This window comes from Sinocyclocheilus grahami, unplaced genomic scaffold (assembly GCF_001515645.1).
Source record: "Sinocyclocheilus grahami isolate Dianchi unplaced genomic scaffold, SAMN03320097.WGS_v1.1 scaffold216.1, whole genome shotgun sequence".
Classification (NCBI taxonomy): domain Eukaryota; kingdom Metazoa; phylum Chordata; class Actinopteri; order Cypriniformes; family Cyprinidae; genus Sinocyclocheilus; species Sinocyclocheilus grahami.
Window position 1 is genome coordinate 721,520 of NW_015505395.1, and position 26,399 is coordinate 747,918.

The window sequence follows — 26,399 nt, forward strand, 5'->3', positions numbered from 1 at the left end:
CCAGCGATCCAGTGCGTTGTGATTGGCCGAATGCCTCAAGCTAGTGACGCAGTGTTGCCAAGTCTGCGGTTTTCCCGCGGAATTGGGCTACTTTAAAACTGTTGCGGCGGGTTGTTTTTCATGTCCGCGGGTTGAGCGACCCCAATAGCGTGATATTTAGCCCCTAAAATTCGAATTTTACCAGGGGAACCCCGCCAAAAAACGTGTATTTTATCCCCCGGAACACAATTTTTATCGGGGGACCCCCTTGAAACGCAATTGGGCTAGTTTTGGACTAGTTTTGAGTAGCAATTGGGCGGGTTTTGTTGTGAAAACCTGGCAACCCTGGTGTGACGGAAATGTTACGCCCCATACCATACCATACATGAGGCCGTGTCCCAGTGCCTCAAGACAAAAACAATAAAACTCATTATAAATGAGGCATTTGTTGCATCCAGTGGGGACATAATTACTGATTATAATGACTTATACTGTATTTTTATGCCTGGCGTTGGAGAAAAGAAAACTTGAAATCGCATCATATGACCCCTTTAAACAACAACAACAAAAAAACATCATAAAAAATATAATTAAAAAAATAAAATAAAATAAAATCATGCATATCTGGTTAAATCCATGTGACATTATATTCCTTAAAAATTTTTGATGGTCCTAAAACAGGTTTCAAACAAACATTCTTTCTTCTTTCTTTGTTTTGGGTTAAATTCTGACCTGACAGATGACGAAGACATTTTTATGAGATATAGACATTGTGTCTATAAAAACAACTATTTAAAAAATAATGTAATATTAAATGTATTAAGGCAATTTTTAGTTTTTACATTTATTCATTTACTTTTTTTTTACCTGTGATTTGTACTGGATTATGCATTAATTATGCAAAAGTAGTTACTGATGTAATTGAATGTATGTATTTACATTAATGCGTTTAGCAGATGCAAAGCAACTTAAACTGCATTCAAGGTACACATTTGATCAGTTTGTGCATTCCCTGGGAATCGATCCCATCAGCTTGGCGTTACTAGTGCCATGCTTTCCTGTTACAGGAACGATGATGTATTGATATGCAGTGAAATTATTTCAGTCTGACTAATATTTCTGCACTGGAAGTGTTTCTGAGCCTCACTGTTAAATTTAGTTGTGCTTCAGAAAACTAACATTTGTTTACAGCAGAACACAGCAGCTGTTGCAGATATGACAGATGGATTGTGAAATGAAAAATCATACAACATGTGCTCACACTGTTCCAATGCTGAACTGTTATGGTTCGTCAGACGACCAACTGCCACGAAAGAGACAAATACATCGAAAAAACATCGAACTTTACATCATGCATGTTTTACATTTTGCATCTCAGAAAGTTTATTATTTCTGGTTTCAGTCAGTTAAAAGTTTCATTAAAAAACAAAACTAAGTAAAAAAAAAAAATTGATATAAAACTAAAACTAACTGAAACAAACAAACAAAAAATTCTAATAACATTTATTTAATTTATTTGATAATTTTTTAGTTTCAGTTGGTTTTAGTTTTATATAAAAATATTTAGTTGTTTTATTTTTATTATTATTTATTTATTTATATGCAAAATGCGTTCATGTATCTGTAAATACATACAATAAAGTACATCAGTACTTTAGCATGATTAATGCATAATCCAGAAATAATCACAGGTGTAAAATAATAATAATAATAATAAAAGTAAAATAAAGCATGTGGTAAATGACCAAATGTAACGTTACACTGATATTTTTATTGAGTTTGTATAGATGCAATGGGTCAATCTCATAAAAACTGTCAGGAAATGTCCTGGTCATCTAGTCATCTAGGCTAGTTATTCTGGATCAGCTCACCTCAGCATGCGCTCCCTCCTCCAGTGCGTCCGTCCTGCGGCCGAGCCTCCAGTGCATCAGGATCCAGCGCAGCTTCATGTAGACAATGACCATGTTGTGGTGGAACAACCTCACTTCCTGTTGCAGCAGGACTCTTTCCTGTGGCCACGTTGGCTCATGAGATTGAAGTCCCTGCAGTTCGAGTCCTCCCCGGGCCTCGGCTCTCCTCCTCTCCTCCTCCTGCACAAGCTAAAACATTCAAAATAGACAAGAGTTATGGTTAATATACTTGTTATTATTATGACATAAAACAGATGCATGCTTGCATAGAGAGCAATAAGTGTCTGAAAGATCATGTGGGGGTTTTAAGGCAAGTGCAAAAGTAAATCTACTAGAAAACCCATCTAAAAAAAATATTTTTATTGTGCAGTTTGCTAGCTGGTCTAAGCTGGTTTAGGTGGATAATTAGCCAGACTACAAGTTAGTGGGGACCTGGCTAGGCTGGTAGGATCTTGAACCAGCAATAACTAGTTCTAAAATAAGACTAACATAAGAATAACTTTGATATTGTTAGTAATACTTCAAGACGAACACGTACTGGACTGAAACAACATTTACTTGAATATCCATAAAATCATGTTCAAATGTGAGTATCAAATATGATCATCAAACTTTTAGAGAGCGTTTATTTGTTAATCTCTCAATTATCATTGTATTGCATTGCATTATATGTTTTGATCATCTTAAAAAGACATATTATTGAGACACACAGAGTGACAACTGATATTTATATGCATTTTATGTAAGTTGTCTGTTATAAAGATCTCATTGATTTACATTACAAGCATCAGAATTTCGTCATTTAGCTATATAAATATCAGGATCTGCACTAAATTGCATATTTTTGCTCAATTTGGGCCTCGGAATAAAACTGAGCTGGTTTTCCTCCATATTCTCAATATATCAAACTATATGAACCATAAAAGCCTGATATATCAAATAGGATACTCAACAAAAACATATGCAAACTTTTTTTCTTTTATTTTTTCCCCCCAAAAAAGAAGGTTCAATAAACTGTTCCATAAAAAAAAAAATTTTTTTTGACTATTATTTCACATGTCGGGCTTTACATGGTTAGGCTGGTATGACTGGTATGTGGATACACAGACTAGTCAACAAGTTATACTGTACTTCTAGTCTATGTTTTGGGTCTGTAGTGCTGTACTCTTGATATATTGTCTATCTATCCATGGCAAACTACTATTTTCACATCAGTTTTATATGTGAGGAGTCTTTGAATCGATGACTTGTAGGTCTGATCCTGTTTCTAAAAGTAAACCATGTTAAGTCACATTTATTTCAATAGCGCTTTTTACAATTACAGATTGTTTCAAAGCAGCTTCACTGTGATTTTTAATGTTGCAAATTTCTTCAATTATGAGATAAATACAATTTCAGCTGTAAAGCAGCTCTAGAGAAGATAGAGCTCAAGTCAGTTCAGCTTTGGTTCAGTTCAGTAATGCATGATGCAAAACAGCAGGTACCTGAGTGATGGGTGATGTGAAGCTATCTTTCTCCTCCGCTCCAGCTCTCATCCTCTTGTCATGCTCCAGGCGGAGCTGTATTTCTCTGGTAGGCGTTCCCATCTCGGGCAGGACCGGGTCACGGAACTGGACCCCATCAGAACACAGAACACCAGTCTCAAAATCCCAGCACTTTCGAGAGAAACACCATCAGTTTTCATGCATAAACACGCCTGTATCGTGTGGCAAGGCAGATGTGGGGTGACATTTTCAGTATCTTCTCATTCTAGATTCGCTACCTTTACATGGATGGTTAGGCAGGACAATATTAAACTGCATTCCAAGTTGCATTCTTAATGGAACAGTTTCCTATAATAAACTCTCTGGATCTCTGGTGATAAATGCAAGAGGATTAATTCAGTCAGCTAAAGGAAGATTCTCCATGAAATAAGCTCATAATCAATTTAGATTCATCTCTACTCTGAAGAAATAGGCTACTAAAGCTACATTCTAAAAAATGCTAGGTTAAATATAACCCAGCGCTGGGTTAAAAAGGGACAAACCCAGCAATTGGGTTGTTTTGACCCAGTGGTAGGGTTGTTTTGAACCCAACCGCTGGGTGAAAACAACCCAACGGCTGGGTCAAAACAACCCAATTGCTGGGTTTGTCCCTTTTTAACCCAGCATTTTTTAGAGTGTATGCTTTATGTGCTGCTGTTTGTAAGTGCTAACAATTATCTTATTGTAAGGTTGAATCAGAGTTATTATTGTTAACTAACACTAAAACTAAAACCATGAATAATATTTTCATTATCTGAAATCAAATAAAACGATTTCGTTTCCAAGACAACATTTCTCATTTTTGCTTAGTTTAAGCTGAAGTACTAAAATATGTAAAACTAATAAACAAATACTATATAGACATACTAAAAAAGAGACAAAAACAGACAACTAAATTACTATTTTGTTTTTACTAAAACTAAAATTAAAAACAGAAAATATAAATATAAAATTGAATTATTATCTAAATATTAACAAAAACTCATATATCATACTGTATATCAACTCATATATCATATACTATCAAATATCATAAAGATTCATATGCATGGGTATCTCAAGCTGTAAAATAAGCATATGCTGCCTTCAAGTCATTTCATTAATGATTGAGCGCATGTGAAGTAGCATCAGGTCATAATTAAAAATGCTTTTGTTTTCGAGTCCTGAATTTTGAGGGATTTTTAAATTGATATTGGTTATTATTAGGCCCAAATGGACCGTTTCTTTTTTAAATTATTTTCTGTGCTGATTTTGGAGGGAAATCTGTCCAATTCTGCAGACTAGATTTAAACATTTAATCATTATTTTATGATTATTTTAAAATAATTTTATGAAATGTTTTTATTATTATTTATTTATTTGATTGTAATGCACATCAGTATAAAAAAATGCTAAATATAAACATGCAAGATAACAGGAACATTACTAATTTATACCTGTAGCCCCTAGGCTGGTAACAAGTATAAAACTTTGTGATTGACAAGTGGTTTATGAGTTGACAGGCTTGTGCTACAAAACTACATTTCCCATCATCCTCTGCAGCTACGAGCTAAAATATACACAGCTTCAGTTGCACAACTAATGCACATCCTAAACTTTTTATTTTGTTATGGTTGTGCTAAAACTGATTTGATCTAGATGATAAAAGTGAGAAAATACTTGAAATTACCAGTGTCCATTTGTTCCAGTCAAAATCACTGTAAAATGACTGAAAAGTAGGGACCTACCCAGCAGGACTTGAAGGAAGCATGATGCAGGTAAAGTAAGTGTGCATTGTTGCATATTGCAAGATGCTAAATACGCTTGACTACCTGTCTTTTAGCTGATTTGGTTAGCCTGTACAGCAATAGCACATAAACTGGGACAAACACATAGACGTACAACAAATTAAATGCAAACATAAATATATACATACAGATGTCATGATTAACACACATACAGCCCTTATTTTAAACAGAAACATCACATTTTCCAAAGCCCCTGCGTGAGAGGATGGTGAGTGATCGTAATTCATGACAAACCAGTGTGATTTCAAATGAACAGTAGTGACTGTGAGCGGAGTGAGAAGAAACCAAAAAAATCACTGAGACAATGATGTGAATTAAATGATTCGAGTGAACAAACTGCTCTCGGCTAGATCTTGTGTTGCATCAGACGAACCAATGCTCTTGCTGTTTTTGGTCTAATAACCTGGTGTAAAATAACTGGAAGTGCTATTTTATGACATTTGGCTGGCTTCCATTCGGTTTTACTACATTAGAGAGTTATTGCATTTTATTAATTTAAATAAAGAAATACATACAAGCTCGGGAGAACTGCTCTTCATACTAAAGTGTGTCGTAGGCTTTCCTTTCCTTCTAAACACAGGCTCTGTTTCAAAACCCAGTGAGCAGCCTTTCTGTCTTCACAGGCAGCATCATAAATGTCATATTTTATAAGGGATTTGAAACACTCAAGTTAATGACGAAATACAAAAAAAAATTCTAAAAATATCATACATATTGGGTACAACAGGCCATTTTATCAAATTTAATTTAATAATTATATATTTAATGCATTGTAGGATTGCATTTGCCATAAAATATCCAAGAGGCATCTTAAATCATTAATCATTGTCTAGGCCAGCTTTCACAACTAGAAAGTGCTCTATGATGCCTAAAAGCACACACTAGGTTTTGAAACAGATCTAGAGACATAGTAGTTCTGGAGGGAGATTTGTCTGACAGAGACTCAGTATTCACACACTGTTACCTTTGTGCTCAAACACCAGCAGTGTCACATCCATTTAAATTGACATTTTGAAATCTGGAACCATATTCATAAATACTTCAGGCTTAGACACAACCTTTGTGGTTCAGATGTTTAAAGGGGTCATGAACTGAGAAATCAAAATTCCCTTGATCTTTTGAAATATAATAGGTCACTGTACTATAAAATCATCCTGTAAGTTTCAGAACTCAAAACTTTCTCTTTAGTCTAAAATCATCTTATGTTGAAGCCAATCTGCCAAAACGACAGGTTGTGGAATGTGTCGCTTTATGACATAATAGTGTGGCTAAACCCCGCCTCCGCAGAAGATCATCAATGCCTGCTTCTACATCACCGTCTGTTTAGCCCCGCCCACCGATTCTACATCTCCGTCTGTTTAGCCCCGCCCACCGATTCTACATCTCCGTCTGTTTAGCCCCGCCCACCGATTCTACATCTCCGTCTGTTTAGCCCCGCCCACCGATTCTACATCTCCGTCTGTTTAGCCCCGCCCACCGATTCTACATCTCCGTCTGTTTAGCCCCGCCCACCGATTCTACATCTCCGTCTGTTTAGCCCCACCCACCAATTCTACATCACTGCCTGTTTAGCCCCTCCCATCGATTTTACATCACTGTCTGTTTAGCCCTCCCACCGATTCTACATCACCGCCTGTTTAGCCCCGCCCACTGATTCTACATCACCGTCTGTTTAGCCCCGCCCACCGATTCTACATCACTATCTGTTTAGCCCCGCCCACCGATTCTACATCACTATCTGTTTAGCTCCGCCCACCGATTCATGCCTGTAGTGTAAATAATGAGAGAGACAAACGCAGGTCTACGCAGAAACCAAACGATAAGGATGCTCAGAAGACAACAAGACGCTGTTCAGTGCCAAAATGTGGAAAAACACAGTCTCTCCATCGCCTTCCTTCTGATCCCAACATTAGGAAAGAGTGGATGAAGTTTATTTTTTAACGAAGTTCCAGACTGCGTCAGCAAGAACTTGGTCCTTTATTCGCTTCATTTCACCGCGGAATCGTTTACAAACAAGGCACAATTCGATTCAGGATTTTTTCGAAAGATTGAAACTAAAAGACGATGCTGTGCTGAATATATCAGATCTGACAGTAATGTCGCACCACACGAGTGTGAGGAACTGTTTTTATTGCGTGCTGCTCACTACTGCTTTGTCTGTTATAACAGATCTTTTGATATGTACTGAGTATTTATGCATTTTTAACCTAAATCATCTGTGAAGGATACAGCAGTCAAACATACAAAACTGTTAGCCAATCACAGCAGTGGGCGTTTACTTCTGAGTCGACAATCCACCACAGAGCGTTCTGAAGAGGGGGTCAAAACAGGACAGAAAATAGCCTATTACTTCTGAATTATGATGTTTTTTGATGTAAAAAAAAATTGGTAACATTGTAAGTGGACCTCAGAGAACAGTACAAAATAATAAAAAAGGCAGTTCATGACCCCTTTAAAATCTGGCACGTCTGAACACAGCGAGGTCATTCCTGTTTCAGGACGGAAAGCTTTGTCATTAAACCAGTGTGCGAGTTTTGATCTGTACTGTACATTTTCACAAGGAAAGGCACTCCAGCTCTCTAGTTTTCCATACACCACCGAAACATCTGTTTTAATGTTAAAAAGAGGATCACAGCCTTGGTTATCTCTGGATAGCTTTGACAGCGGTGGCTTTTCATGTGATATGGTTACATTTTAAATGGGAAAACAACACTTTTCTGAAACTGCGGCGCTTTCTTGAGAATAACTCACCCCTAGTACTGTTCCAGCTACTTTCGTGTGACGACGTCCCAAGATAACCAAGGCTTTACAGAAACATGCAGTTTTGGTAGTGCATGGGAAAATCCGTTCAGTTTTGACCATCTTACTATCTTACTGTGCACCACATTAAACTGTCAGGTGTTTCAGGAAGTCAGAGGCACTGCAAAGACACTTGGAAACATATCTGTCTTAAAGTTGAGAGGGAGATGGACGAGGCACTGACCTCGGGTCTGAAACTGTGGGGCCTGGTGTATCTACTGAGTCCAGGGCCTCCCCTGGCTGTGACGGAGCCCTTAGCGGCGCCCTGTCCCTGTCCAGGGGCCTCCGGGACACTCTGGCGGTCTAGGCACCACTCCTGCTCCTCCCTGCGCCCGTACTGTGAGTGAGGAGGGGAGGAAAGGGTCGGGGAGGTGGAGACAGAGGGAGGTGCATGGGGATCGTGAACGACAAACAGAATACAGAAAAAAGAGTGGAGGGGAAAAATAAAACTGAACGTGGGTTTAAGCGAAACTCAGAGTGTGAAATGCAAAGGTGAGGGGTCATCGACACACATTGTATTCAAAAAATGATTATGAATTACAAAACAATGATCGAATAGAAAACAGAAAGAAAGAGAGAGCCAGCGGGCTACAAGACAAAGAAAAGCGCAAAAAGAAAGACCAACTTAAAGATGATGGCGTAGGAGATAGACGAGAAGAGAACGAGAATGAGGAGGAACAGAATCATGGGCTGAAACATCTGGGAACGAAATGAGGGACGAAGAGAGAAGAAGGGAAGGGCCAAGGGGAAAAAAAGAATGCAAAACACTGGTTATGAAGCGCATGCGATGGGGATACATGAGTCTTATAACCAATAACCCAAAATGTGCAGTGACTGACAGCTGGGACTAAACGCTAATGGTGTCGTGCCAAATCCAGGACCAGGTCAAAACCCTAATGCTTAAACCAGTCCACCGGCTTAAAGAACTTTTGGGGGGTGTTTTACTAATACAATTGTAATATATAGCTGAATTAATATTAATATAATAATTCTTAATGAAATAATGACAATGAAAATTACATTATTTTAATGATTTAACTATATATTATTTTATCATTTTAATTACAATTATTTTAATTAGTACCTTATATTAAGCTAATAAATAAAATAGTACATGTAATTAAAATAATACATTTCTAAATATTATATGAATGATTATTATTAGATTCATTCTAATATTAATTGCAATATTAATGTAGCTAATAATTAAAATAATACATGAAATTACAATAATACATTTCTAAAAAAAATTACGATTATTAGCTTTATCAATAGTATTAAAGATAATTGAAAATAAAAAATACATTATACAGTTAAATACTTAAAATAATACTAATATTACTATTTAATAAGCTAATAAGAAAATGTTTAAGCTAATAATTAAAATAATACATGTAATTAAAATGTCATTTTAATTACTATATTTATCAATATTAACATAAAAATATTATAAATATAAATATATAAAATAACAAAAAACATTGTTAAATAATTAATTATATTTAAATAATTACATAACTTTACACATTTAGCTATGTGACGTTTTAAATTTTTTATTATTTTAATAATTAACTACATTAAAACTATTTATTAAAACAAAATTGGGTTTGATAAAATAAATATATTTTAATATAAATACAAATTAATAAATATGTTTGATCCACAATTTTTTTTGAGGTACACATAGTTTTGGTCACTTGATGTTGAATGTTAAGTCCTCGTCCTGAAAGCAAAACCACTTGAGAACCACACTTCCATACATCATAGGTTAAAATGAAGGTTTTAGCTAGCTTATTAATACGCTTGCCAAGCTACTAGAAAAGTAAACCTTTAAATCTCATTATGATGTTCAATTGTCAAAAAGTATTTTTGGCATCACAACAGAAAGATACAATGTTATAGCTGATAATGAATACAAAACATATTATATTACACTATATAATTACCATTGATGTATTGTTTAATTATAACTCTAGGTTCCTGATCAGTGATAGAACAATGCTAAAGGCTTCTGGATGAGGCAGAACAAGCATCTGCAAGGTGTGTAGGACTTTGACAGGGTTTGGATGCGGCACGACGGCAGCAAAGCTCAGCCATGCGAAGAAAAGCAGCATATCAACGAGCTGAAGCTCTTGAATAAACATCCTATATGAGTGTATAGCAGGTCTGTTATCATTAACTGGTGGGGGACATCTCACCGTTCATAGATATGAGGTGAAAAAGCGTGACTTCATGCTTGATGAAGAGTGATTAGATTTAAGTGACGTGACCCAATGCAAAGAACCGCCCAGTTTAACCGATGGCTTCCACCACTGAACATGAGCCAGATGAGCTAATCAACCAATCAGAGCGCAATTAAGACATTATTGAACTTCAATTTGAAATATCAAATCACATGCAGACGCTCAGTTTATACGACAAGCTTGCATGTAGGTTATTAGTTGGAAAGTTGACTCATGTTATCATACAGCAGTTTCAAAGCACAAAGCAGGAAATAAGCTACAAGCAGTTCTATGGAGGGCAGCTTTCCGAGACTATTTAGCATATATGACACCAACACATTTTAAAAGACACAGCTGCATTATTCCTAAGAATGATCAACCCCATCAGAGTCACTTAAAAATATATAGAGAAACAAACATTTAGTGTATTCAGAGTATGTTCACGGGTCACACAGAACCTCTAGAGATTACTCAGAAAACAAAAACACAGTATAAGCACTTCTTGTCTGCCATATCTCATATTAATGGCTGCATGTTCCATATATGTTGCATCAGCATTAACTGTGCAAATAAACTACTAGATTTGCTCAAGGCCAGACCCCAGGTGATGACAAACACATTTTACTGCCATTTTAACTAATGTTAGTATGCATCATACCACACCAGCCGGGTCCAAAATTGACAAGTGCCAGTAAATAAAAATTAAATCGAGATCAATTTAATTACGATAACCTAATTAAGAAGTGCAACATGTAAACATGAAAATATGAGGATCTTCCTGTCTTTGTTAAAAGTGAAGTTTAAGGCCAAAAACTAACTTTAAGCAAGTATGTGATTGCTGCTGTGCATTTGCACAGAGGGTGTTATTAGCTTCTAGCAATGCCCGAGAGACTTCATGCATTGATGCATTACAAAATGAGTTGGCACACAATTTATAACTAAATGCACGTATGTGCCCTGGTCAATCGCTTACAGCTGGTTTGTGCGCTTGTATTCATGTCATATATGATGCTGCGAATTACATTTGGGCTATTTGTGACAAATATGCATAAAAATAATATAACTGATATTGACTAAGCAATACAAAATACTATCAAAGCTTATTTCTGCCATGGAATAAATAAAAGTAATTGCAACTTTTTAACTCACAATTCTGAATTTTCTCGTATATTTCTGAGGAAACTCAGAATTTCGCAATTCTGAGATGTTAACTCACAATTCCAAAAAGAGTCAGAATTGCAAGATGTAAACTTAGAATTCCTAAAGAGTCAGAACTGCGAGATGTCAATGTAGAATTCCAAAAAAAGTGTCAGAATTGCGAGATGCAAACTCAGAATTCCAAAAAAAGAGTCAGAATTGAGAGGTGTAAACTTAGAATTCCAAAAAAGAGTCAGAACTGTGAGATGTCAATGTAGAATTAAAAAAAAAAATCTGAATTGTGAGATGTAAACTCAGAACTAAAAAATTTTATAAAATGAAATCTGAATTACAAGATGTAAACTTAAAACAAAAAAAGGCAGAATTGCAAGATGTCAACTCCGAATTCCAAAAAAGAGAGTCAGAATTGCAAGATGTTAATTCAGAATTCCAAAAAAAGAGTCCGAATTGCAAGATGTAAACTTAGAATTGCAAAAAAAGAGTCAGAATTGTGAGATACAAATTTAGAATTCTGAAAAAAAGAGTCTGAATTTTCAGATATAAACTCGTAACTGTAAGAAGAGAATAAAAGATTGGTGAGATAAACAGTCAGTTAGTTATCTTGTCATATTTTTATTCTGTGGTAAGAAATAAGCTTCAGTAAAATACACTTTTATGGCTGGGAAATATTTCTTAGTTTACCCACTACTGGCACAGTTAATTTTGGACCCTTCAAATCATAGACAACCAAAACAGTACACATAGCTCTGTGAAGCCATGCGGGAAATACCCCTAAACACTTCCCTGCCCCAGGTGCGAGACAAGGGGGTTGTGGGTAAGAGGATGGGGCAGGTACAGATGCAGGTGTTTGGTGTTTATGAGCAGCATCGAGGGTGGTTTTGTTAGGAAAGGAGAGGTAGGGGCATCTTGGCTGAGCTCGGTAGCGCTCGTGCTGGTATGTGCCTATGTGTGGGTAAGGGAAATGTGAATTGCATTCTGGGATATTGTATTCCAGGGGGTGTGCCCTATCGTATAGTTCACATTTTGGCAAATGCAGTACAGCAGGTCATCTGGGTAGTTCATCAATGAATACAATTCATGTACATACAGCAAAAATAGCACAAATAATATGGTGTTCTCAAAGAAAACTGAGAGGTCAGTTAATATTGATGAGCAAGTGTTGTTCTGTGATGTCTGGAAGACTTGTTCAACTGCCTACATTTATGCTGAAGGTTATTAATGTCAAAATGAATTAAAAAGCACCAAACATCTTCACAACTCTGTGTATCCTTTTGTGTCTCCTGCTGTTTTATTATCTCATTAATCTCAGAGCAGGTCTATCAGAACGTAACTCTGCTCACAGAACTCCCATTAATCTTTCGCATGGATCTTTTTTCACATATAACTTACAACAAAAAAAAGATAAGAAATATCACTGTTGGACAAGGCAACTGCATAACCAGTTTGCTAGTCAAATACTCTGCCTACAGCTCCATATCTCAAGCAAGTCTACATATTTCCCTTCTTATCTGGGTGTTGTTTCTGGTTTGAGATGAAGAGTCATGCCAGCCAAATTAGTTGAATAGCTTCCTTTATGGTGCATTCAGGACCTTCGATGTATGATACATGAAGATGCAGAATCAATATAAAGGTGTATGCATTCTCAAAAAAGGAATTTCAAATGAAGAAGCAGCAAAGGAAAAAAGGAAGTTGCCATGTCATGTGATCGCATGTGACAGCAAAAACTGAATAAAGATGAAGAGTCAAGATACACATAACCTACCTGGAAGTCTGTCACCAGATCCCTTCCCAGTGTCCCGATGGGTGAGTCCCTTGACATGGAGGTAACCGTGGAAAGGAAGCTGCTAGATTCAGTGAGGTTGGGCATGGGGGAAAGGTCATCGACGCGATCCCTTAGACCCTCCCCTAGGTGGTCCACCTTGTCCATGAATTGCTGGAGTTCCGTTCGGAAAGCCCTCATGCGGGTGTTGATGGTATCCAGCACCTGAGAGTCGGGTTTAGATTCAGCAGAGTCCCGATCGCCTCTGAACTCCAAACCTTCCGCAAGAAGGTCCCCTCCCAGGACAACCAGACGACCTTCGTGGATCAGACTGTCCGTATCTGCGATGACCCGCTCCACCGTTTTACCAAGCATCTCAGCTTCACGCCTGACGTTGTGGAGCGTCTCCCGGTCTTCCCGTCTCCGCTGGGCAAACTCGGCCACTCCCAGTTCGCAGGGATCTGAAGGTTTCTCGCCACTGGCGAATCCAGAAGTCGCCGTTTTCTCAAACAAGTCATCGGAGTCGCTCTCCCCACCAACAGGACCCTCACGTTTGGGGTGGAGCAGCAGAAGTCTGGCCGTCTCGTCCTCATCTGGTTCCCTTCGCCCGGCATCGCTATCCACATCACTATCCCGTGGGCTACTGGTGCGTATTCCCAAGTGTGCCGCCAAGTCACAGCGCTGCATATTTGATATTAACACCCGGTTCTCGTACTGCAGCTTCATCACCTTCCCACTTAGCTCATTGATCTGGAGTCTTGAGGCTTTCAGCTCCTCCTGCAGTGGGGCACCACTCCCTGCTCCCGAGAAACCATTACCTCCTCCATTACCAGGCTTGAGAGTGCCACCATTTCCACCCTCAGCTCCCTCAGACTCCCGGTCGGCTTGGCTGGGTCCAAATTTGAAGAGGTTGAGCTCAGACGTCAGCTGCTTGTTGTGGTCCTCAATCTCAGAGATGGAGCGCCGCAGCAGCTCTGCCTCCTCTTCCACAAACTGCAAGTGTCGCCGCAGTTCACTTGCAGATTCCAGGGCATCACCACCAAACGGTGAGGTAGGGACGCTTGAGAAGGGTTCACGCCCAAAGCAGTCCCTCTCGTACTGGCAGCGTAGGTCTTCGTTTTCCGCCCTGAGGCCACGGTTTTCCACCTCCAACTCTACGATCTTCCTTCCCAGAATGTTGGCTTCCTCTTCCACCAGTTTGAGCCGTAACCTTAATTCGGCTTCCCGGGAGGTGTGGGGGCCTCCACCTGTCACCTCTGCCAGGGGCAAAGGACTGTCCACGTCTCCATATACTGATTTATATTTCTGCAATTCTTGTTCCAGTTCATCCTTCTCGCGGCCAAGTTTTGCCATCTTTTTACGCATTAGAGCAGATTCCTCCTTGGCAAACTGTAGCTGACAGCGCAGATCTGCACTGTCCTCCTGGAAAGAAAGAAATAAGTGAACATGAAAGGCAATACCATTCATTTCGAAACAGCAAATAGTGACAGATTAATCGGCCTGGACAACATTTAAGAAGTCTACAGGTTCTGTAGTCTATATACTCAACAAGTAGTGCATTTAGCATATTGTGATGTTCTGTGCACTCTTAAAAATAAATGTTTCCAAAGGGGGGGTTTGAAGCCATGACAGAGAAGAACTATTTTGGATTCCCCAAAGAACCTTTCAGTGAACAGTTATTAAAAGAACAATTTTATGTGAAGAATTTAATAATCTAAAGAAACTTTTTCAACTATAAAGTATGGTTTGTGCAAAGATTCCATTGAAGTTAAAGTTTCTTCATGGAACCACAGATGTCAATAAAGGACCTTTATTTTTAACAGTATATAAGGCTTGTGAATTGATCTTTGTGTTTCTTTGTACACACCTGAGTTAAAGACTTCTTATCTTTGAAGGTTTCTCTACTGCTTCGCCTCCGCAGAGCAGTCTGAAAGACAAAAAGAGCGAAGTTAGAAAGTGTAAAGAGGACAGAGCAGATTAACAAATGTGAGAGTCAGTGACTAATGAACAACATCTTGATTTCTGTTACCAAGCCTGGTAACCTTCATGAAAAACAGGAGCAAGCTTTTGAAAATAAATTATTCATTTTGAATAAAAAAAGGAAAAAAAGAATCAGCATCTGATTTGAACACACCATCAACTATGAATACCGTATCAAGCTTAAAACTGTTATTATGTGAATTACAAGTCATGGTCCTTATGGCAGATCTTACTATTTGAATAAAACACTGCTGCTGTCAGATTTGGGATTCCTTCTTTATATCTCAGAAAACTACATAAATACAACACTTAACAACGCATAATAAAAAAACTGCCAATAGTTTGCTAACTGCATTGGCTTTGCAGGTGTTCAGTTGTTAATAAAGACAACTCTGGATATTAACAATAATAAACAATAAACAATATTATGCAATACTAGTTTGAGATTCTGCAAAGTTTGGGATTTCCACAGTTTCAAAGCTGAATGTTCAACTTCAAGTGCTGTTTTTTATTTTGCACTTTTCCAAATTAAAAATGTTAAATTATGACTTTGAATTAAATAGAATGCAACATATGTGAAGTAGAACAAACCAAAATAGTTGCCAAGCACTTAGAAATCAAAAAGATGTGAACAGGATGTGAACAGTTATTGGTAATAATATGGTAGACAGCAAAAAATAAAAAACATTAAGTTGAATATATTTTCAGGTTGTTGAATCTGTGTAGGGTGAAATCAGGCCAAATGCACAAAGACGAACTACATGAGTTGCATTCTCAGTGTTGCCACAAGAGGCGCTATAGCAGACGTTTAGCATAAACTGTCTTCTATTCTCATTTCTACTTCAGATCAGCTACTGTCATGGTGGAGCAACAGTTTAAAGAGAATCGTACTAAGCAAGTTAGTTAAAGTCAGTACGCTTATAGTTAACTACCAGGAATAAGAACACATCCAATTATTTAGCTATAATCATTGGCTGACCACACATGATCTCTAAATTAAATCAAGAGTTGAGTAGGTAAACTTAGCCCTGCTTATGCACAGTCTATCTTGAGTCATACACCGAACTTAAATAGCTGCTGCTGATGGCTGCGTTAGCTTTGAATCATTTATGGCCAGACAGATGGAAAGTGTGAGATGGCCACAGGAGAGGAGGGAGTTTGAAACTTTTTCACCAACACACAGCAACAGGGCGAGAGAGCCTAGATTCGACTCCAAAGCAGAGGAGGAGATGAGATGAGGTGATGATGTCATTTTTTATGTGGGTTGAGGGAGTCGGCAATATGGTTACAATTTATGGTTCACAATTTTCCCATTCACGTTCAGACATCCTCCAGCGAAGTCATCACCACTAGCTGCCACACAAACATCAATCACACAAGCAGTAGGAAAAAATTGACATTTCTACTCATGCTAAGTCAAACATCACTAATACTCTTCCTCATATTTAGTGACATTCTCCTCAGACTAAGCATTGAAGTTTAGTGCATGACTCACACTCCAGACGTAACGATTCCTCATCATGTGTAATGCATTACATTTAACCATTTATCCAAAGGTATTTACATTGCTTGTACTTTATTGCGTTTATTGATTAATAAGGTTGTATACCTTGAATGCAAAGACCTTGCAACCATCCAGAACACTCTAGCAACTGCATAGCAACACCTAACATGCTAAAAAAATGCTAAGAACATCTTAGTAGCCACATTGCAGTGCCTTGGAAACCACTCAGAACAGAATTAGCATTGTGGCAATGACTTTTGCAATTGACAGAGAGACTATAACGGGTTTGCATAACACACACACACAGATTTAGTTACACAAACGCATTAATGCATTAGTGTGCAAAACACTCTCGGTCTAATTCTCTCCATCCCTCGCTAGCATGCAAACACACATACAGTTTAAAAACACACTTAAAATCTGCAACAGTAATGCCATGCATCGGCTCTAGAGGAACGCATGACAACTATTTGCTAGGGTGTTCCTGAAACACCTCTAATAAAACAGATAAACGAAGGGCTCTTTTATAACAGATCAGTCAACATGTGCATTTCTTCTCTCATCCTCAGTTCTCTGTCCCTCTTACATTTGCACGATTATCTAATTGGAAAGGCATTACAGCGCGCCTGTACTCTGCAGCCTGCGTGCATGTGTTTCCTACAGACTTATGTAATGTAACGGGTGTAGCTTAGTGACAATGCCTGATTGAAAAAAAAACAAAGCCGCTGAAAACCCAAACTGAACCCTCGCTGTTAAACTACAGTATGTGCGCTCTCATATGCAGTACAGTGAAAATACTCCTGACAAAAAAGATCTCAACTGTTTCTCCTAGACAGCAATATAATTATATGGCGAACAAATGAAGACTTCGATCAATTTTCTCCATGATTAAATTATCTGAGCTGATATTCACATTCATTTTATAGCGAATGAGTGATGTGTGCTTATTTTTATTCCTCCATAAAAAAATCAAGAAGAAACAAAGTTTCATAATTAAAAGAAAGAACTAAAGTCTCTTTACAAATAAATTAATACTTTAATTCAGCAAGGATGCAACTGGTCAAAAGCAACAGTATAGACATTTATAATGTTACAAAATATTTCTATTTCAAATATATGCTGTTTTTCGGAAAAATCTTGAAAAAATTTTTTATCCACAAAATACAAAAATAATTTTTTGTAATTTTTTTCCCACAAAAATAAGAAGCAGCACAAGTGTTTTAAACATTAATAATAATTAGAAATGTTTCTTGAGCAGCAAATCAGCATATTAGAATGATTTCTGAAGGATCATGTGACACTGAAGACTGGAGTAATGATGCTGAAAATTCAGATCTGATCACAGGAATAAATTATATTTGAAAACATATTACAGTAGAAAACAGTTATTCTAAATTGTTAAAATATTTCACTGTTTTTAGTGCATTTTTTATCCAATAAATGCAGCCATGGTGAGCACAAGAGACTTAAAAAATCTTTTAAAATATCGTACCAACCCCAAACCTTTGAAAGCATGTAAACAGTAACCTCTGAGCAATTAAAAATATCGCATAGCAAAAAATATCAACTGGTACACGGAGAGAAAATCAGAAAGATGCGAGCTGCATGGCAGACCGTGCTCACAACAGTGGTGCGTTCAGGCTTAGATAATCACAGTCTAACTACAGTCGACAAATCCTCCTGCCTGGCCTCGTCCCAAATCAGATCACCACCCGTCCTCCGATTCCACCCCACCCGCCCTACATCCACAGACCGACAGCTACTGTTCAACCCCGCAACACAGAGCAGTGCATCAGGATGACAGAAACAGATCAAAACGTGCCTGCCTCATGATCCAGAAACAGCAGATAGTCACTACAGATCAGATCATCTAGAGTAGATATAGTACAATAAATACAAGTATTCTAAATAAAAAGACATGACTTCAAGGCAGGGGCGGACTGGGACAAAAATTCAGCCCTGGCACTGTAGCCACACCGGACACACACATTCACTACTTACATTTGTGTACAGATGGTGAAAAATAAATGTACATGTACTGTTTAAGCTTACAACTGTTTAATACAATGTAGGCTACTGTAAAAAAAAAAAAACACAGGAGCTAACTGGCAGAAGTAGTGTGAAAATGACTTGTGCTAGCTGTATTTTCTGTTTTCTTCTTAGCTCTGCGGCACCAACTGTCCTCCGCTGCAGCAGCCGAATTTAAACCTTTTGAAAAGAGTTCGGTTAATTTTACGCATTTAGCAGCGTCGGACTTAAGCCCTTTTTTTTCCCTTTCTCAACATTTTTCTGCACCGCCTTTCCTTTTTTATGGTCCATTATCTAGCTTTTACTGAAAATTAGATTGTGTTGCAATCTCTCTCTCTGATGACGTGCTTGATTTTGACTGAACGGTTCGGTCGGCCCATCTCGGGACCAGGGGACTGGGCCAAATTCTTAACATGTATTTATTATTAACATTATTATTACTATAACCATAGAGAAATCGTGCAAGCGATAAAAACCTGTCCTATGCGCTGTTGGCCCATAAAAACAATTTTATTTATATATATTTAGTAAAAATCTGACCAGCCCACATTAAACAAAATGGTCCGGCCCCTCTGGCATTTGCCAGAATTGCCAGATGGCCAATCCGCCCCTGCTTCAAGGTAGTATACAAGTGGGAAATCATGCTTTAAAGGTATTTGGAGAGTGTAAATCAACAGATTTGCAGTGTTAGCTCTAGTGTGTATATTAGCCACATTTTGTGAAGATTTTGATTGAAAAAATACAATTGAATAACGATTAAGATTACCATAGTAAATTAGTTTATAATTTTTTTCTCTCCTGAACATTCAATTCACTTGTTTCCACCACAGGAAATAAATAAATAACAATAAAGGTTAATTCTGACTTTTTTTCTGCAATCATGAGAAAACAAAAGTAAGAATTGCAAGATATAAACTCAGAATTGCTAGAAAAAAGTTAAAATTGCGAGATGTAAAACTCAAAATCGTAAGAAAAAATTGTGAGATATAAACTTGAAATGATGAGTTTATATAACTTGCAATTGTAAGATATAAAAAGTCACAATTACCTTTTAAAATGTTTTATTCTGTGGTGGAAACAAGCTCGAATGTTGTTGATAGATCATTCATCATCAATTATTTTTGCTCTTTTGTTTCACTTTTGGTGTGAAAAGGGCATTTTTCACAGTATAAATGAAATGAAATGCATTTGTATAGCGCTTATCTCAAGTAATATTGTTCTAAAACAGCTTTAGAAAAAATATTTTTACACAGTGTTTTCCCTCAAACACATTTCATTACACCAAATACACAAAATAATGTTCTTTTTAGCAACATCATATGACCTCTTTAAAGCATTTGACCATCTGTATGAATGTTTTCGAGGAACTTTAGTTGTGTGAAAGCATTTCAGAGTGATGAAATTAGACAGAAACACAGTTACACACTCGCTCTATTCAGCATGAGCACAAAGCTTCAGTCATCTGTCTCTGCTGCAGATAGAGGTTATTCTCTCGCCCTAAAAACAGCCTGTAAAGCCAGACCTAAGCTGATCTCAGATCAGAATGTGTAAATGGGTTTGGAAAGGCTGAAGTTGCATCTACAGGTCTGGGATCAGTGTTCTGAAAACTCTGGGTGAGGTTCGTCTCCATCTGCCGTCTCCGGCAGGAGGTCTTTGTGGATGAAGCAGAATACATTCAGCCATTCTTTATTCAACACTCAAAAAACCCTTCAATACACAAATTAATGAATCTGCTCAAAGGAAGAATCTGGCATTCAAAGCAGCAGGATGAGTTTCATTTTAGCAAACTGATTTCTATATGCTGTGCATTTCCCCATTTATATATAAACGTTTGCATTTCCTACAATCTGTACATGGGGAAATTTATGGAAGCATGTTTCCACCACAGAATTTAAAAATGAAACAACAAAATTGCCAATGTTTTTAACCACACAATTTTCCCCCTTGCAATTCAAACCTCAATTTTGACTTTTTTTGTCAGAATTCTGAGTTTATATCTCACAATTTGGACTTTTCTGACAATTTTTGGACAATTCAGAGATATAAATTCAGAACTGCAAGACATAAACATAAAATTCCGAGATATAAACTTAGAATTCTGAGAAAAAAAAGTCAGAATTATGAGATATAAACTCAAAATTCTAAGATATCAACTTGGAATTGTAAGAAAGAAAGTCATAATTCTGAGTTTACATCTTGCAATTCTGAGAAAAAAGTCAGAATTGTGAGATAAAAAGTAGCAATTAGCTTTTTTATTTTTTATTCCATGGCAAAAAAAAAGGGTTTCCATACATTTCTCATATAAGATGAATTAAAAAAAAAACTGTGAGATAGATTTGTATATTTATATTTGATATTAAAATTGCTAAAATTGTACTTGTAAGGATATGTATACACAGAGGAAAGCCTTACTACTATTAGTGCAGAAGGAAGACCGTGACAAATTAGACAACTTAAAGCTGTTGTGGTCGCGCCGTGACAGCGCTCGTGTCCGTTGTAGACTTGTACAGTGTTGCCAAATCCGTGAGTTGAAGCGACCCCTAAACATTTTTAGCCTCTGGAATGCGATTTTTACCGGGGGACCCCCTCGAAACATGGATAGTTTGGGCTAGTTTTGAGTAGCAATTGGGCAGGTTTTGTTATGAAAACCTGGCAACCCTTTCCCTCAAGCAGGTAACGTTATTATTGCTAACATAGCGGACTCATCGAAAAATACATTGACATCATTTATTAAAGAGAAAATAATCACTTCATCCGATGTGATTTCTAGTCGTGTCCTTCCAAAAGAGCCGGCGGCTTGAGTAAGTGGAGGCATGCGGCAACCACGTGTGACGACCCCGGGCTGGACTCGTCCTCTTTGGGAAGGTCAAACAAAGTAGTTTCGCTTTCACAACGAAATACACAGCGTCTTCACGACATGGCGGCAGCGGCAACAACAATACTACAGCGAGAATAACAGTTACACCGCCTTTCTTTGCGTGAACATTTCGGCGGCGTTATGCAAATCTTCCCACATCATGACGTAGACATGTGGGGGCGTGTTAGAACGAGCCGTTTTAGGTAGGTGTGGTTGACTCTTAACTTTTATAAAGAATATCTCTTTGGATTTGAGACTTTAGTCTTTGCAACTTTACAGATCTTCTTTATGCACCAAGAGCTTGTAACACTCCAAAGAGAAAGGAAAAATTTAAATCATAATGACCCCTTTAAGTGAATAAAATAGCCTTGACAGCCTTACTTACTGGAGTTCCACAACTACTGACTTTGTTCTCTCTCACCGGACTCGTGTGTGTGTGTGTGTAGGTGATTTAAAAGAGGAAAGCAGGCATTTGGACCAAAGCACTGTGAGGCAAGGGAGGGGGAGACTCAAAATGTTTCTAAATGTAAAACGCATTTTTGCCCTGTTTGTGTTGTTTTACTACTTACACGATTACTTCAAGTATAAAATATTGTTATTTACAATGCACAGCATGGTTTTTAATCATATTTTTAGGTGGAACAACCCTCAGATGGGGGAGGGTGGTCCTGTCCCCTCCGACCCTCCCGGGATTTCAGCCTATGTGCATACTATATCTAAACATAAAATCTTATATCGGAGTCCGATTTAATATATAAATCACTGCATACAGCCTGCAGAAATAGAGGATGGACTGAACTGCGTCTAATCAAGGTTGACTGATATCTAATATCTAGTGCTGATCTAACCTGAGCTGACAGAGTGACTGACTCTGCAGTCCGGCTGTGACTGAGCACAGATAAAACCGAGGTCGCCCCAAAGTCACAAACACACATCCCTGGAGAAACACCGGATATCTGCTTCCTGACAAATGACACAGGCCCTTGTTCTGATTCCTGTGCTCCACTAACAACAAATACTGTAAGGATCCGACTGGAATACCATGGTATTTTAATATATGCAGTGGCACTGTTTGATTAGCAAATTCATATACTAAGGTATTTAAATGATAAAATGCAGGGTCCGTAAAAGAATACTATGGCAAACCATCAGGGTAGTGTCCAAAAAAACGACATTATATATATATATATAAATAGTAGTTTTATTTATGTCAAATTTCTCATATCTGTGAACTAATTAACAACGTAATGAAATAAATTAATACAATGACACCAAAATAATTATCTAGTACACAGTATAATATATATATATATATATATTAAGCATTTTCTTTTGTTAAGTGTTGTCTTTTGCATGACACACCGGTTTATAAGCACATCTCTGTAGCATAAAACCACTCTTTACTAACTGTCCTTGTGGTTAGTTGAACATTAGCTTCTACAGAGATGTTTCCTTGGAGTTCTGCGTTAATGAACACTAATGAATGCTCGGGTCTCTAATGGAGGGTCAATATTTACCATCCTGCCTCACATTTCACGTAACCTTGGAATCTGAAGATGACATAAGCTTGTACAAACACATTTTTTAATAATGCTACAAGGCCTCTCTCAGGGCCGCTCGATATCTCTCTCTGCTAAAGGCTTGTTAAGGACGAGAAAAGCAAAAATACGATGGAACGTTTCTCAAGGGCTTTGTCACAAAGACTGACGGAGATGTTCGTTTACAGCTACATGGTGTGTCGCATCAGAAGTGCACAACAGGACGAAAATGTTTATGATGCTTATGGGCTCCAGCACACAACATTAAACAGCATTCGCAACACATTTTGCTTCTTTAATCTGACGTATTTCAGAATGAAACAGAAAATTCAACAAGAAAAAAAAAAGCCTATTTCCAGGTATAACTCAATAAACAGCAGGAAGGATGAAATACTAGAAGATGCAGTGCATATGTCATTTATGTATCTACATGTCTCAAAACATGGAATCTGCATTTCATCCAACAATACAAGACTCAAGATATCTAAGACTACAAGATCTCTAAGATGGGTTTATGATATAATAAACTCATTAGGTTTTAGCATTGTTTTATACAGAAGCTACAGAGAAACAGAAGGCTAATTAGTCACTAATGTCTTTAGAACATTTTAAACAAGATGCCATGTCACATTTCAAGAATCAAATTAAGACTTGGAATGTGATTTTAAGAAAACTGATATGCTTATCTATAAGCATGAACTTTATTTGTAATATTGTGACTGTGAGACAACAGTGTTGTTCTTAAAGCTAGTACATAATTTAAAGCTGGTATGAAATGAAATGTCACCCTATTTTCTAAATGTATGTTATGGCTCTGATGGTGAACAATTCATCTGTGTGCATGTTCCATTTATAAAAAATAACCTCATAATATTTAATCAAAATATCCTGATATAAAGGGGAAAAAAAGAACATAGCAAATAAAATCAGACTGAGATAAATTTTTATATTTAATGTAAATTATTATTTTTTTTTACATTTAATATTTGAGATTTTTAGGTCGTTTTTAAATATAAATGTATGCATATATAGATATAAAATTTAAATAGGCTGTCATATCAGTTTATGCATGAGAAAGTCTACAGAAATCTGATAAAATGTCAATTTTGTTACTCAAAAGTCACCATTTTTGTGGTACATTTGCATATTGATTAATTGTAAATGCGCACAGCCAGGGTGCGAACTACGGGGGAGCTAGGGGCAGCTCGGCTCCCCTTAATAAGACACAGGCTCCCCTGAAAACGTGATTTGTGGAATTTTGGGGGGTCTCAAAAAATATTGGCAATGTGTTATTCTGACGTGCAATTTCAGTTTTGTGTAATGTGATCATCGTGGATTATTGTATGTAAAATTGCAAAAATATCATTAATTCATGCATGACGGCGATTTAAACCTAATTCACTTCAATAAAGATAACTATACATGCTATTCTTGTCATGAGCATCAAGGTGTGGGGGCGCTGCGGTGCAAATTCCACTTGTGTTTAGTACATGTTAACTCAAAGATTTGTAGAAAAAATATAAACGCTGGACTCTGTGGTCGATTCTGTGTTAAGGTAAGGCATGTTATTCGCAATTATGTGTTGTGGCTGGGTTGTTATAGGTCTGCGTGACTCTCGATGTCTTAGGCCTAACTGAACGGAGGAACTATGGTATTCTTCTGTAGCCTGACGACGAGTAACTTTAACCGTTGTTCATGTGAACTCAAAGACAGCCTGATGCTTTGTTTATAGACTATTTGTGGGTGGCTGTTTGTTGTTTCACCTATCAATTCGTGTCGATAAAGTATAATAGGGTAAATCCTGTATAGTGATTTATCCTATATAGTGCTTGCATAAAGCAAGTAGTGCATACACTTGTAGCTGTTATGTATCTTTGTAAGTCATTGTAAGCCCTCTTTTGAGGCATGCGCAAGCAAAAAACCAAGTGGGCTCCCCCAAAGTCCACGGTATAGTTCGAACACTGTGCACAGCAATCCTTTAGTTTAAAACATGGCAACCCCAATCTAATGGGTTCGATTCCCAGGCAATGCATGAACTTAACAAATACCACAGAGACGTTTCCTGCTTCATCAATGAACATTAATGAATGCTTGGGTCTCTAACGGAGAATCAACCTATTTTCTAAATGCATGTTATAGATCTGATTGTGAACAATTCATCTGTGTGCATAGTTCATCTATAAAAAATAACCTCATAACATCTAATCAAAATATCCTCATATAACGCCAATGTCATGGGTTCAGTTCCCAGGGAATGCATGAACTTAACAAATGTATGTGCATTGTCATTTTGGATCGGTCTTTGGAATGTAAATGTCAATATTGATGACCTCAAAGCTACAGACATGCACTGAAAGATGCACATTAATCAATCTATGAGGTCTGAACCTAAAACATTTCAGCTACAAGCTCAAAAACAGCCCCACAACAATACAAAAGCAGTCTGGGATCAGAAGCTGTGTTTACGTCTTATAAACACTCAATCCATCAGAAGAGCACTGGGCCGGTGAGGCGTTGTGATAGTGTGTGTACTCACACCGACATGCTGACGCTGCAGCCATTCTCCCACACAACACTAATGAAACAGTCACGCTCTGCTCTTCTCGCTCGCTCTGACTGAACTCCATGAGTCAGAACAGCATGATGGAAAAGACAGAAAGCAGAGTGATACTGACATCAGAGGAAGACCGGCAAAAACAGATTGGCACATTTTTCTGAGATACAGCTGATGAAAAAATCGTTCAGTTTATGCTATGTGTCGTGCTCACGATGAATGCATTTTGTAAGAGAACAGCACAAACAGCGGCGATCTCTTTGCCAGTTAGATTTCTTTCTGTGGGAGTTTTGCTGCGAGCGCTTACTCATGTCACATGTAGCTTCTAGTGTACTGGACGTGTCTGATGACATGGTTGATGTGTGGGAAAAGATAAACTGGACTGAGAAGCCAGAGGGGTCTAAGATATGCCAAACCCTCGTATTTTACTGATAGCATTCAAAACTGAAGAGTTAAGTGATTTACACTCTGAGAAACACTCAAAGGCAATGCAATGTAAATCACTTACTATGCATAAATATGTGTATCAAAAATAACTAAGATCATCCAGTCTTTTGATTCATAATACATGGAAGCATGCATGTTAAAGGATGCATGGATAATATGCTGTGTCTGGTGAATTTTAAGAGCTATATGCTAATGCTACCATGAAATAACATCAAACATGAAATATTCTCTGTTTTGTGATTGCACGCTAACATTAGCATCTCTACCGTTCTGACTCTCCTGAACTCAACCAGGGTTCAAAAGTGATCAATGACAAATAAAAACCGGCATGGGTTCGATTCCCAGGGAACATAC

At 37.6% G+C, this 26,399-nt stretch overlaps 1 protein-coding gene across 6 annotated transcripts in view; it reads right to left on the reverse strand.

Moving 5' to 3' along the window:
- LOC107596231 (microtubule cross-linking factor 1-like) overlaps window positions 1-26,399 on the reverse strand; it is a 55,972-nt gene that overhangs the window by 15,830 nt on the left and 13,743 nt on the right. For 3 of the 6 annotated variants that reach the window (XM_016286912.1, XM_016286910.1, XM_016286916.1), the window contains exons 3-7: window positions 15,005-15,064; window positions 13,141-14,559; window positions 8,183-8,335; window positions 3,374-3,544; window positions 1,851-2,078 (exon numbers count right to left, since the gene is read on the reverse strand). In XM_016286912.1, the coding sequence (XP_016142398.1) occupies window positions 1,851-2,078; window positions 3,374-3,544; window positions 8,183-8,335; window positions 13,141-14,559; window positions 15,005-15,064 (2,031 nt within the window). The remainder of the gene's footprint in view (window positions 1-1,850; window positions 2,079-3,373; window positions 3,545-8,182; window positions 8,336-13,140; window positions 14,560-15,004; window positions 15,065-26,399) is intronic. The other 3 variants (XM_016286913.1, XM_016286911.1, XM_016286914.1) reach the window with 3 other exon arrangements.